Source organism: Octopus bimaculoides, chromosome 3 (genome assembly GCF_046866305.1).
Source record: "Octopus bimaculoides isolate indiv1 chromosome 3, ASM4686630v1, whole genome shotgun sequence".
Lineage (NCBI taxonomy): Eukaryota > Metazoa > Mollusca > Cephalopoda > Octopoda > Octopodidae > Octopus > Octopus bimaculoides.
The window spans coordinates 96648201-96661744 of NC_142930.1; the positions used below are offsets into that span (position 1 = coordinate 96648201).

Sequence of the window (13544 nt, forward strand, 5' to 3'; positions counted from 1 at the left end):
TTCTGTATTAAGAATAGGTGAATGAAACTAGACAGTGAGAGATTCTGATCATCATCATCATCATCATCTTTGTAATGAATAGCTTGTATTTTGTCTGGAAGAGAGTGAGTGGATTGCTGTTTTGTATGCATTGTTCTAAGAATAGTTGTGAGCACATAGCTGCTCTGGTTGTACATTTTCAAGAAGAGAGACTGGACAGCTTTAGGTTTTTGTTATGTAGTCAATACTGGTCAAGAGCTACTGCTTTCTTATTGGGCCAATAAAGTGGTAAAAAATAGAGAACGGCCAAAACTCAACCTGGTTGCAAGAGAGCTTATACACCCTTTTAAATAATTTTAGAAAGTAGCAATTGATAAAGGTTAAAAGTAAACAAAAAAAAAAGCATCAAAAGCCAAATGATGCAAGTGTGGTCTGCATAATGTGTGTGCATGTGTGTACAAAAGCATTAGTGTCTGCATGAGATGAGTGCATTTGGACATCTGAGTCTGTAGAAAGTGGATGAGCAATACAATTAATGTTTTAGTAATTAGGAGTGGCTGTGTGGTAAGTAGCTTGATTACCAGCCATATAGTTCCATGTTCAGTCCGGGCAAGTGTCTTCTGCTATAACCTTGGGCTGACCAAAGTCTTGTGAGTGGATTTGGCAGACAGAAGCTGAAAGAAGCCTGTCATATATATATATATACGTATATGATTGTGTGTCTGTGTTTGTCCCCCAACTGATGTTGGTGTGTTTACGTCCCCCGTAACTTAGCAGTTCAGCAAAAGAGACCTAATAGAATAAGTACTAGGCTTACAAAGAATAAGTCCTGAGATCGATTTCTTCGACTAAAAGACGGTGCTCCAGCATGGCTGCAGTCAAAATGACTGAAACAAATAAAAGAATAAGCATAACAATTTACATACCTGGATGTCACATGTTTTCTGGTGAAAAATAGCTGTGAAAAATTTAATTGTATTGTAAATTGTAGTTGGAAAGGTAATGGGTTTATAAATATTGAGTTCACATGTGCTCTTGGTGTGAACTCTGCTAGGTCTGACCTGAGTTGGTTACTGATAGCTGCATCTTAGTTCTTACTTTTTAGCTGGTCTGCTCTATTTCTGGCAGAAGTGAGTTGATAAGCGGGGTGAAATATGTAGTAACTTATGTTTTATTTTGTGACAATTAAATGGACCTAACTAAAGAGCTGGGGCATTAGACCAAAAAGGAAGCAATTTTAGGCTTATATTGATTGAAATACTGTCTTTGAGTCAGTGCAGTGAAAGTAGAAAGTTAGAACATAAATTTGGAAGATTTTGGAACTGTTATTGGATAAAAGCTGTTTAATTGATAGCCAAACCCATCAGGTAAGATGGGTTTTGGCTATAAATTATATAAAATAATTCTCTTTTACATTCTATGTATAAGAATTGTACACTTCTGAAGGTATATTTGGTGTAAGTCAATGTGTTTAAATAGCATGATTTCACATTCAAAAGCTTGTAATTCACACAGAGAAAAATGAACAGCTTTTAATTGCAATATTCATAAAAGCTACATTGAGTTAAACATGTTATAGAGTAGTGTGACACTTGTTTTTGAAATAAGTTCTTTTCAGTCGCATATGGTAGTGTGAACTTTTATGTTGCTGAGATAGAATAAAAGAAATCAACATATGTGGTATGAAATCTGTCATAATCCAGATGTGGCAAATTGATGTCATGTTCAACTGAAACATGTTTTCTTGTGATCAGCTAAAATGAAAGTGAACAATGACTAGCTCTATTCTGGTTGAGTTCTCTGTGAAGAAAGAAAGAGAGAGAGGGAGAGAGAGAGATTGCTCATAGAAGTGAATGAATGGACTGCTGCTCTAGCTGTGTTTTGCTGAGAAGACAGTGAACAGACAACCACATTCTACCAAGAAAGGAGTGAGTGGACAGCCACTCTGGTTGCCTTCTGATGAGAAGAAAAGTTGGATAGCTTAGAGTTCTTGTTTATATAGTCAATGCATAACTGAAAGATTCTCTTCTCATTGTCCCCACTAAACTAGTGAAAAGTGGCAAGTGACTAAAATTTCACCAGGTTGCATGAAGGTCACTTCAAAACTATAAATCAATTACAATAATTTATCATCGAAGAAAAATAACATAAAATTTTTTAAGCTATTATTTTTTGTATAGAAGATATTGATACCTTGTTATATAACTTTTCTTCTATAGAGTATATAGGAAATGACTGTGTAGTAGTCTAAAGTCTGTTGTAAGCATTTCACTGTCCTCAATTTCCTTCATAGATACTTTATTTCGCCTGTCAAGGATAAGAACTGATGGTAAACATTGGTAAATCATTGGTGAAGGTCAATAAGGTTGTTTGCCAATTGCTGAATATGTCTGATCAGGAGTGGTCGAACGACTTAAGGATTCAGTAAAAATTGTACTGAATGATTTGCATGTCTTTCTCTTATTTTTAGCTAAAGAAATATATGTCATTTAATACTAATGTACAAAAGTGAATGTATGTATATATGTTCCAAAAATTGTAGGTCACAGATTTGTTTAATTTAGGTAGCTAAAATTTTGAGTAGGTGTACATCATTTCAAAGTTATAAGGCTGGTGATACGTTTTATAAATGCAGGCAAAGCCAGGTATTGTTGTTAGTATAATATAAATTGCCACATTCTATCTTGTACATGTTACCTTTAGATTTTTCTTGATTATCCTATTTGCTGAATAGCATCTTAGTAAGACTGATATGAGATTCACTTTTAGTGAATGTTTTATATTGTAGTTCACTTTTAGTCAATATTGTATGTATTTCATGATTCTAGTATTTGAATATATCATCATCATTGTATTCTCTGCAATGTTTATTTGTCTTTCCCTTCAGGTATTTTGTGCTGTTTAATTCCCCGTGCAATGGAATTTTATGTTTTTCTCCCGTTTCATTTCATTTCTTCTTTTGCCTCATTGAATTTCAGCTTCCAACTTTTGCTAATGACTTTATTTATGAACATCATCTTCTCTTTTAAAACAATGGTCTGCATGTGTATGTGTGTGTTTGTGCTAAATCTACAGGATGGAAAGTGTGGTCTGTGCCCTCAAGATCTCACTAAATATAGAAATAAATCTTAGTTGATGGTTTTCAAAAACATCTTTTTCGTGTACATTTGAAGCTGATAGGAGGAGGGAACGTCTAAATTGAATTTATAAAAAAATAATTTTGACAGTCAACATTCAAATCTTTCAAATGTTTTCTTAAGTATAAATGTCAAATTCTGGAATAGAGAAATGTGTACTTATGATGTAAGTGTGGGCTTTTGTATTCACCATTGAGTAATTATTTATCATTGATTTATTTTAGATTGATTTTTTTTCATCATTGATTTTTGTTTTGTATTATTGATTTTTATTTTATATCATTGATTTTTAAAACAGATATCTAACATTAATTTTGTGTTTGTATCACTGTTGTTTCCTATCATTGACATATCATATCATTGATATTTTGTATTAGAAAATTTATTGTACCATTGATATGTTATGTCAATGATATTTTTGAAACTATTGCTTAATAAAGTCAGGATAGTATTGTACATCTCATTTGTCTGGTTTTGCATTATTAGTATTGCTGCAAACCATTACTGACATATTTTGCTTTTCAGAACACATCCCATTATTTAACTTTTCAAAACTATTAGTCAGTTCTTTCTTTAAATTTAAAGAAATATAACCAGCTCCCATACATATGCGCATTAATTTATTTTACAATTGTAAATATGAACTTATAAATAAATACATATCTAGAAAGATAATTTTTTGAGTTGTATTTTAGAAATAAATCTGTTTAGATCTGCATAGCAATAGTCTAAAATTAGTCACCTTCCTTTATTTCCTTTATTTCATCATTTCTGAAAGATAGAGAATATATTTTAGACTATTGTAATGTTATAAATCACAAATGTCTTACATTGCTTAAATCATTTTCAGTTTAGTTTCAAATAATCCTCTATTTGCTTAACTTGACAACTTTGATGAATTAATTGATTCTATAATGACCAGCCTGAATTAGTTGCTTTAATTCAATGTATTTAACTTTTTATATTACTCTCCAAACTATGTCAACATCTAATTTTGATAAACACCTCTTGTGAGTGCTTTTTAATTACATAATTTAGAACAAAAAGATTTCAGGTGAAAGAATAATTTAATGTGGTGTGGTTTATAATTTAGCTTCAAATTTCTTTGTGTCACAAGTTACAGGAACGAGATTTGAAAAGACCATTTGTAAAAGAAAGATTGTGCCTGTTATTCTGTCAAGGGCCACACAACAGAGATGCACTGGCATAAGTAATGAAAATTGATGGTGCCAGCATGGTAATAATAATGGAGATAGGATAGAACTAAACTGTTATCAGATGAAAAATAAGAAGCTACCAGTAACTAACTCTCGAGATGTGTTCATAGTGTTGCAGTTAGACAGTCAGATTTGTTCCTTGTAGACAGTAAAATATTGCAAAATGTATATTTTCTTGTTAAACTATCATTCAAAATTAAAGTTTAAAAATTTATATGATGAAAGAAAACCTAGTAAAAAAACTAAAAAAATTATGAATGCTAATATCTAAGGCAATGTTAAGCCCCATTTAATATTTAATGGGTACAGTTTTAATACTCCTTTGTACTCCATATGTTGGGCATTAGTTTAATCACTTACTACAAATCACATCCAAAACACCCTGGAACATACCTAACTGTCTTATGAAAATGCACATACCAGACAATGCAATCCTAGATCCTTCTAACATGGCTGAAATGTTTTTGATCATAGCATTGCTTGATCAAAATTGATCTGGGATACAAACAACAAAAGCTACCAAAGTTAATTTTAATTTGATTTTATGTTGCATATAAAATGTGAGATTTAAAAAATAAATTGTATTTTTTTTACAAATATAAAGTAAAAATTATTTTTATGACATTATGTATATTGATATTTTTGCTGATGTGAACAAAATTGCTGCTTCAATTCAACTCCCCTTTTGTGTAACTAGTTCAATATATAACAATTTTTTGTACTGGTCATTCCAAGAGTTTATGAAATTGTTTCCCTTATTACTTACCAAATATTTTGTTTCCCTGCTTGAAAACTACTATTATTATCATTCTTTTAACTCAGATTTTGTTGGAACTCCTGGAGTCTTCCATGAGTAGCTGGTTGCTACCTGCAGCCAACAGTACCATGCTATCAGTTCTCTTCAACTATCTCATACTTTCCAGATGATTCTAGCTGTGCCAAGGAGGCAAAATTTTTACAACAGTTCTACTAGGCACTCTATTCACATTTCCTTTATATTCTTCTTAACACCTTCTAATACTGTCCACAAAGCCCCAACAATAATTGGCACTATATTCATCTTTTTCATTTACCATAGTGAAGCTATCTCATATTTAAGAGGATTGTATATATCTGATTTTTGCCTTCCTTCTTAACTATTTGCGGATCAAAGGGGCACAGAACACCAATTATAGAGCACATGTGGTTCACCTTGTCCACCACCACTAAGTCCAGCTTGTTGTGCTCAAGCACCTGGTCCATTTGGATTGGGAAATCTCACAGGATGTTACAGGTCTCTAACACCACCACTCTCTGTGGTTTATATCCTTACCATGTCTTGTGTCTCTCTAACCCCCACTTCTCACACAGTTTCCAATGCAATATGTCACCACAACTTATATTGGTTTTGGGCAAGTCAAATGCATTCATTTACACTATAAGTGGTGATTTTGTCAAATCCTATTCCATCCCATTTTGATTTTATGCATTTTTGGAAGCCCCTTCTCCTGGGTTCACTTCTGATTCAGCACTTAATTACAGTTCACTTTACCATCTTGTCCCACCTTTTTCTCTACCTCTGACTTGGAGTATGAGCAGTCTCTGGATGATGACCAAGCTTGTGCTACTCAACCACAAGGCACCTGCTGAGTGAAAGACTTTCACTGTTGGTCTCAGCCTCATTAACACCATTATTAAACATTATTGTATTGGACATTATTATTATTATTGTTGTTTTTTCTTTTTCTTTCTTCAAATTTTCTTCCATTTCTCGCCGAGTGTTTTCCGTACACCTAGGGCAGAGAAGCTCATTGTATGCATTCCCAGTTTACACATGCAAATTCACAGGTAAAATGTGTATTTTAAAAAAAACTAATAAATAAATAAATTTGTGAATGGATGTTGTTTTCACAGCGATAATGCTCTTCTCAGTACATGAGTCATTCCAGTTAACATGATTTTTTGCACTTCTTGTAGGCATGGTAAGCCTGGTATCATTTTCAAATAGGTTTCAGTACCTTTTTTATCATTCCTAAAGATCCTACAATCACTGGTACGGTAGTTGCTATGAGATGCCACATTTTTTCAATTTCTATTAGCAAGTCTTTATATTTACTGATCTTGTCAAATTCTTTCGCTGCTACATTGTGATTGCAAGGAATACTCATGTCAATTAATAAACACACCTTTTTTGTCTGATCTTTTATAATAATGTCCGGTTTATTAACCCTTATTATTATTATCATTATTATTATTATTATTAATAATAATAATAAGAAGAAGAAGAAAATGAAGAAGCAAGTTCACAAATCTGTATTGCCCAACTAATGAATTTAGAGTTTGAAGGAGTCTAAACCTTAAGTTGCAGAAATTTATGTAAAAGCAGGATAATGTAAAATTGATGTATGCGTCAATGTAACTATTGCTAGAAAAGTTATGCAGCAACATTAACACAACTGTATTTTGATTGAACTTTACCTTTGATACTGCTAAATATACATTTATTCAAAATGAAACTGTTATATTGGAGATTTCATATTGAACATTTTGTTTTTGCAGGTTGTTCTTGTAAGATGGAATGAGCCATATCAAAAATTGGCTACTTGTGATGCACATGGTATCATTTTTGTGTGGATAAAACATGAAGGTCGTTGGTCAATTGAACTTATCAATGACCGTAACAGCAAGGTAGGGACTTCTTTTCTTTCTTTTTTTATTTTTCTATGAAGTTTGTGGGCTCATGTACATGTATTAATGTGTGTGCATAATAATGAAACATGATTCTGAAGCAATAAAGTCAGTTCCCTTGGGAATGCACTTATCTCTGCATGACTTCCTTGCAACTATTTTCATGCTTCAAAGAAAAAGATAGGGCCCAAGCTATCAAGGAAAATTCATGTAAAATATTAACAAAATATATTGAGACATATATTCCTATTTCAAAGTCTTCTTATGTAGAGACTATTTTTTAAAGCAGATTCTATTTAAAAAAAAGTCTGCTTAGTTGCCCGTAATATTTCTTTAATTTTTTTTCTCCCATTCCATAGTCCATAGAGAAACTAGTTTCTTTTGAATAGGGGTTTCCTCATCAATGGCATAGGTGTTGCTGTCCCTGCCATTGCCTTCATCATCATTGTTTTGTGTATATGGGGATACACCTAAACACCGCGAGGCTCCGGCAGGGGATGGTGGCGAACCCTGCTGTACTTTTCCACCACAACTTTCTCTCACTCTTACTTCCTGTTTCTGTTGTGCCTGTAATTCAAAGGGTCAGCCTTGTCACTGTGTCACGCTGAATATCCTCGAGAACTACGTTAAGGGTACATGTGTCTGTGGAGTGCTCAGCCACTTGCACATTAATTTCACGAGCAGGCTGTCCCATTGATCAGATGAGCTTGAACCTTCGATGTTGTAACCGACGGAGTGCCAACAACAAATGGGGATACACATTGTCATATACTGGCAACAAAATGACAGGTTACTTTCAATTTCCATCTCCCAGAACCTCTCAAAGGCTTTGGTTGACCTAAGCCCAAAGTGGTCAAGCTATTGCATTGTGAAATTGAACCTGAAACTGCATGATTGTGAAGTTAACTTCTTAACTACATAACCATAACTGTACTAGGGTCTATCCCCTGAAATTATTTTTGTTAACTTCAGTAGTTTCTAAATTTCTATGACTTCTAAGGTTAAATTAATTGAAACAGTTAGACACTGTATAAGAATTTAGTTACATGTTGAGTATGAGAATTATGAAAGCTGGGTTACTAACCTAAATTAAAACTGTTTCAGTTTTATTAAACTAAGATTTATATATTAGAAGTTCAGTTTTAATTTTTATCTAGAACCTGAATGCTTAAATAGGTTTCAGATAAATTGGTTTGTATTGTTGGATTCTTATTGAAAGAGTTATGTTGTTTTTACGTCTTTTTAAGATTCACTGCACAAATTAGCAATATTTTAATATTAATGCTTCTGCTTACAGAATGAAATTTCTATGCTATAAGCGAAGCTATATAATTTTCATTTTACAGCATCTATTTTGTGCTGTGTATAAAATGTTTGTAGTTTGATCAATTTTGTTTTATTTTGTTCCATGCTTTTCTTTGATTGCTCAAAAAAATTACTTGTTTCTAATTAATCATTTAACATGCATAAAAGAACCTTTTTTTTCCCTGAATTTTTTTCCTTATTTCCCCCTCATATGCATTAAATATGGAAATTTTCTCACTGAATTTCACCTGAAATGGATGTTAATTGCCTTTGGATGAAAAAAAAATAAATAAATAAATAGATCCATGTAACCAATATTCAATTTGAGTAAAGTGTTAAGTAGATGAGATATAAATATCTCCCTAGTTAGGATGTCAGGCTTCTATAAACAGCTTTTCTCATAAGAAGAAATAAACTCAGCTTTGTAAACCAATGAACTATAGTATTGGTGCTTTTCACAGTGAGAAAATATAATGAGTGAAGAATCTACTTAAATCTACCTAGGTGAACTTGTCTACTGAAAGTAATGAGTCTTAGATATGAAGAGAATGCATATCAGATAGCAAATCATAAACTGCTGACATATTGTCCAGCTGGTAAGAATGATGCACTACACATGATTTTATCACTAAAATACCTACTTAAAATGTTCCTGAATAACATCAGATTCACTGTTAATAGCACAGAAAGTGACAACTTCTGTGGAGCAAACAGTTGAGTGATTCAATTCTAATATTTTTCTATTACAAGAATAATCTTCTTAAACAAAATATACCTGTGTGTGTGTGTGTGTATTTGCTTTTCACGCGAAAATGGCTGTACAAATTACTTCCATACTTGGGATGCATGAATAATTTGACCTTGAATACATAATAGGGTCTTCAGTTTATTTTTTTATTAAAAATAAATAATATTACTTTATATATATGGTTCACTTTTTAAAAAAAGTTTCGCAATGTCAACTTCTGGTATTGATGTAGCAATGGCGAAATTTTCTGTTTTCATTTGCAGAGTCTCTCACTCTCAATTTTAATGTTTTCATTTCAAGTTTTAATTTGCTATTTGCAAGCAACTACAATAAATTACTGAAAGAAATATTTACTAAGTTCACGAGCTTTTATTTATACAATCTTTTCATTTCATGTTTACTTCATTCATTGTTTGCAATGTTCTCTCTCCCTCTCTTTCTCTCCCACGCACACACATACACACACACACACGCACACGTGTGCTTTTGTATGTACGTTTGTATACATTTATTTATGTGTGTGTGTTTGTGTGAGAGAGAGAGAGAGAGAGAGAGAGAGAGAGAGAGAGAGAGAGAGTCAGTCAGTTAAGGACTGTTGTCATGTATACGTACATACATAAATACATATGTATACATCTTTTTTGTATGTGTTTGTATGTGTGTGTGTGTGTGTGAGAGAGAGAGAGAAAGACAGAGAGTGATGTATAAGTGGCATTCACTCACTCTCTCTTTCATGCACATATACTTACAAAAAAGATGTATGTATATTTATGTATGTTACATATACATGACAACACACCTTTTCTCTCTCTCTCTCACATCCATTTCATCTGATGTTCGATACTGTGTGCGTGTGTATGTGTGCATGCATGTGTGTGCATGCATGGGGCATTCCACATTTGCCATTTATTCCAATCACTTTTGTGAAGATATTCACGTAACTCATTTTTTCATTTAATCCCCATTTTAATTTTCACAAAAGTTTCCGAGAACAATGTTCTCACACTCTGCAAGAGGAGTTGGGGTAGATGTAGATGATTAGTATTCTACAGAGAAGCAAAAACAAGTACAGGTAGCTAGAGTCAATATTGAATTCTGCAACTCTGTTAACTCGATTAAGTATGTTTGCAAATATATAAACAAAGGTTTAGATGCTACAACATACACTCTTATGCAGAATGGCAGTCAGCAGATAAATAAAAATGACAAAGTTGCACAGTATGACAGAGAAAGATGCGGCTTTTTGGCACAACTTTAATTTTCCCATTAGTGAGAGGCACCCAGTCATCATTCATCTGAGTGTCCATCTCGAGAATGGCCACAGGGTTATCTTTACAAAACAAACAGCCTTGCAACAAACACTTTCTCAAAAAGAAATTACCATTACTGCCTTTTTTATGTTGTGTCAAGTAGATGAAGATGCAAGAAAATTCTTTTACCCACAATTACCCAAGTATTACACCTGGAGAAACAATAAATGGCACAAGAGGAAACGTAGGGCTGATGATCTTGCAAGAGTTTACAGTATACCCCCAAGCCAAGCAGAATGCTACTACTTACAGTTCCTTTTGCATGAAGTACGTGGTCCCAAATCATTCCAAGATTTGAGGAGTGTAAATAGTCATGTGTGTGTGAAACTTATAGGGAAGCATGCTATCAACAAGGTTTTTTTTTAGAAAATGATGAGCATTGGGACCTTCCATTTACTGAAGCATCACTATCAGATTTTCCAAGGAGACTCCGTAACCTTTTTGCAATTATACTGAACATGTGTCAACTTGGCAGTCTCCTACAGCTTTGGCTGAAACATCATGAGGACATGGTTGAGGGCTTAAAGTATGCAGTTCAACAGGCAAACCCAGATATCAATATTCAGTTCTCTGAAACAATTTTTAACCAAACACTGATTGAAACTAAGGATCAAGTTTTGGTCATGAGAGGCAAAAATTTGCTTGAATCTAGCTCTGTGCTGCCAAAAACAAACCGTCAAATTAATGATTTAACTTGAAGAGACATAGCAAGAGAGACAAAAATTTTTTTGTTTATTATTATTACTAGTGTACCTGTGCTGTCAGAAATGACGGCATGAAAATGATATGGAAAATAAGATTTAAATAAAAACATTACAACCTTTATCTCAGTAATTGCTTCAACACCACATTTCTAGTGAAAACCCTACCAGCAATGAGTTCACCTTGATTTGGATGGTCCGTTTCAGTATTAACCATTATTCTTCCATTCTTCTCCTCAATGTTCTCTCTCCTTTGATTCTTCACCTTTGTCTCTCCCTGGCTGACCGTCGCCTTCTATCTGATTCATTCTCCATAGCAGGTGGATGATGAGTATATTTATTACAACGGAACACAAACTTTAAAACAAATGAGTATATTTGTGTGTGTGTGTACGTTAGTTCATTTATATTTCTATGCGTAACCATACAAAGTCCCAAATTACACAGGATTACATTAACAGCATACACACAGAGATTTATTTGTTTTTACAGCAACGTCTACATGTTCTCTATCTCTGTCTCTCTCACTCTCTTTACTGCCTGAAATAGAAAAAGATCTTGAAGACAAACTTCACCGCCTTAGCAAAATTCTTCATTCATAAATATTTACAAACATTTATAATTACCTTCTTTAAACAGACAATATTATCAAGCTTTCTTTCAATAGACGATATTTTAATTCTATGTCTTAAAGTTTACTACTTATTTACTTATCTTATATTCGAATGAAAATGTTGTTGAGAGAGAGACAGAGAGAGAGAGAGAGAGTGTGTGAATGAAAAAGAAAGAGAATGAGAGAGAGTGAGTGAGTGAAAAAGAGAGAGAGAGTGTGTGTGTGTGTGTGTGTGTGTGTGCGTGTGTGTGTGTGTGCGTGTGCGTGTGTGTGTGTGTGCGTGTGTGTGTGTGCGTGTGTGTGTGTGTGTGCGTGTGTGTGCGTCTGTAGATAGATAGAGAGAGAGGTAGCATTCATCAATAAGGTGAAAAGGCTTTTGTTGAGAGAGAGAGAGTGAGAGGCGGTGTTTGATACCACTCCTTCTCTCATTGTTATTACCATTTTGTCCCTTCTCTTTTTTTACTCTTACTTACACTGCTACTTTCTCATTGCATGATTATGGACAAACTTACAAACAAGCTCGTTATTATAATAGATTATTTTTATTATTTTTGTATTATGAATTCAGAATAGATTTCCCAATTGAAGAATAAATTGAATTTAGAGTAACAAATTTCTATATGACAAATTTTGCTTTTTTTTCTTCTAATATATAAGGAATAATTTCATTCCTGGGCAATGTTGGGTGCCTCTGAAGGTCTAATAATATTCAGGAATTACCAATGACATTTGAACATGTTCAGGCAAATGAGAAAGTTTCTACATGGTCATTTAACCTGCTAGAAATAACAATCAAATCTTCCTAAAATCACACCCTGCTATCTTTAAAATGATGAGGGAACATATTAAGTTATGTAGTTTTAGATACACTGTAACTGAGATAAAAAACAATGTGTGGCTCAATGCTGGAACAATTTTCAGCATAGGTTTCTTGATCAAAGCTGACCAAAGACAAAACAGCAACAAAGTTCAGAAAATACATTAAGGCCAAAATGTAATGTTGAGCCCAGGTAATTTTTAATACTCTCTTTTGCTCTTTACTCTTTTACTTGTTTCAGTCATTTGACTGCGGCCATGCTGGAGCACCACCTTTAGTCGAGCAAATCGACTCCGGGACTTATTCTTTGTAAGCCTAGTACTTATTCTATCGGTCTCTTTTGCCGAACCGCTAAGTTACGGGGATGTAAACACACCAGCATCGGTTGTCAAGCGATGGTGGGGGGACAAACACAGACACACAAACACACACACACACATATATATATATATATACATATATACATATATACGGCGAGCTTCTTTCAGTTTCCGTCTACCAAATCCACTCTGAACCCAGAACCATGTGGTTGGTAAGCAAGCTACTTACCACACAGCCACCCCTGGGCCTCATCTTTTAAAGAACATTTTTATGAATGAAATCTTTATCCTAACCTAAGAGTGTTCTTGCCAAACAATTCTTAATGTTAAAATGTTGACCAATTTCTTTTTATAATTTTATAAGAGTTTCAGATGTTCTTATCCATTTCATTTACTCTTTCAAAAATTCTGAATATGCATAAAATAATATGAATGACATTAAAAATTCTCATGTACTTTATGTGAAATAACGACCATGTAAACTGAATAGAAAATATTGAAAACATAGTAAAAACTATAAATGAAATTACTGGCAAACTGCATCAGATTGACAAGTGGCTTATAACTCTTATTGTAAGTGTAGTTTAGAGAAAGATGATATACCTAAGATGCACCATAGGTAATGGTCAAATGAGTTTAGGGGCTAGCCACTACTTTAAGCTTCTCTGTTTTACTTCTTATCAAGCAGTACCAGAAAGGTCATTTATATTAATCAGCCCAAAATATATAA

At 33.5% G+C, this 13544-nt stretch overlaps 1 protein-coding gene across 4 annotated transcripts in view; it reads left to right on the forward strand.

Moving 5' to 3' along the window:
* Nucleotides 1-13544, forward strand: part of LOC106875473 (tubby-related protein 4) — a 680107-nt gene that overhangs the window by 299078 nt on the left and 367485 nt on the right. For all 4 annotated transcript variants that reach the window (XM_014923630.3, XM_014923632.3, XM_014923631.3 and 1 more), the window contains exon 2: nt 6872-7000. In XM_014923630.3, the coding sequence (XP_014779116.1) occupies nt 6872-7000 (129 nt within the window). The remainder of the gene's footprint in view (nt 1-6871; nt 7001-13544) is intronic.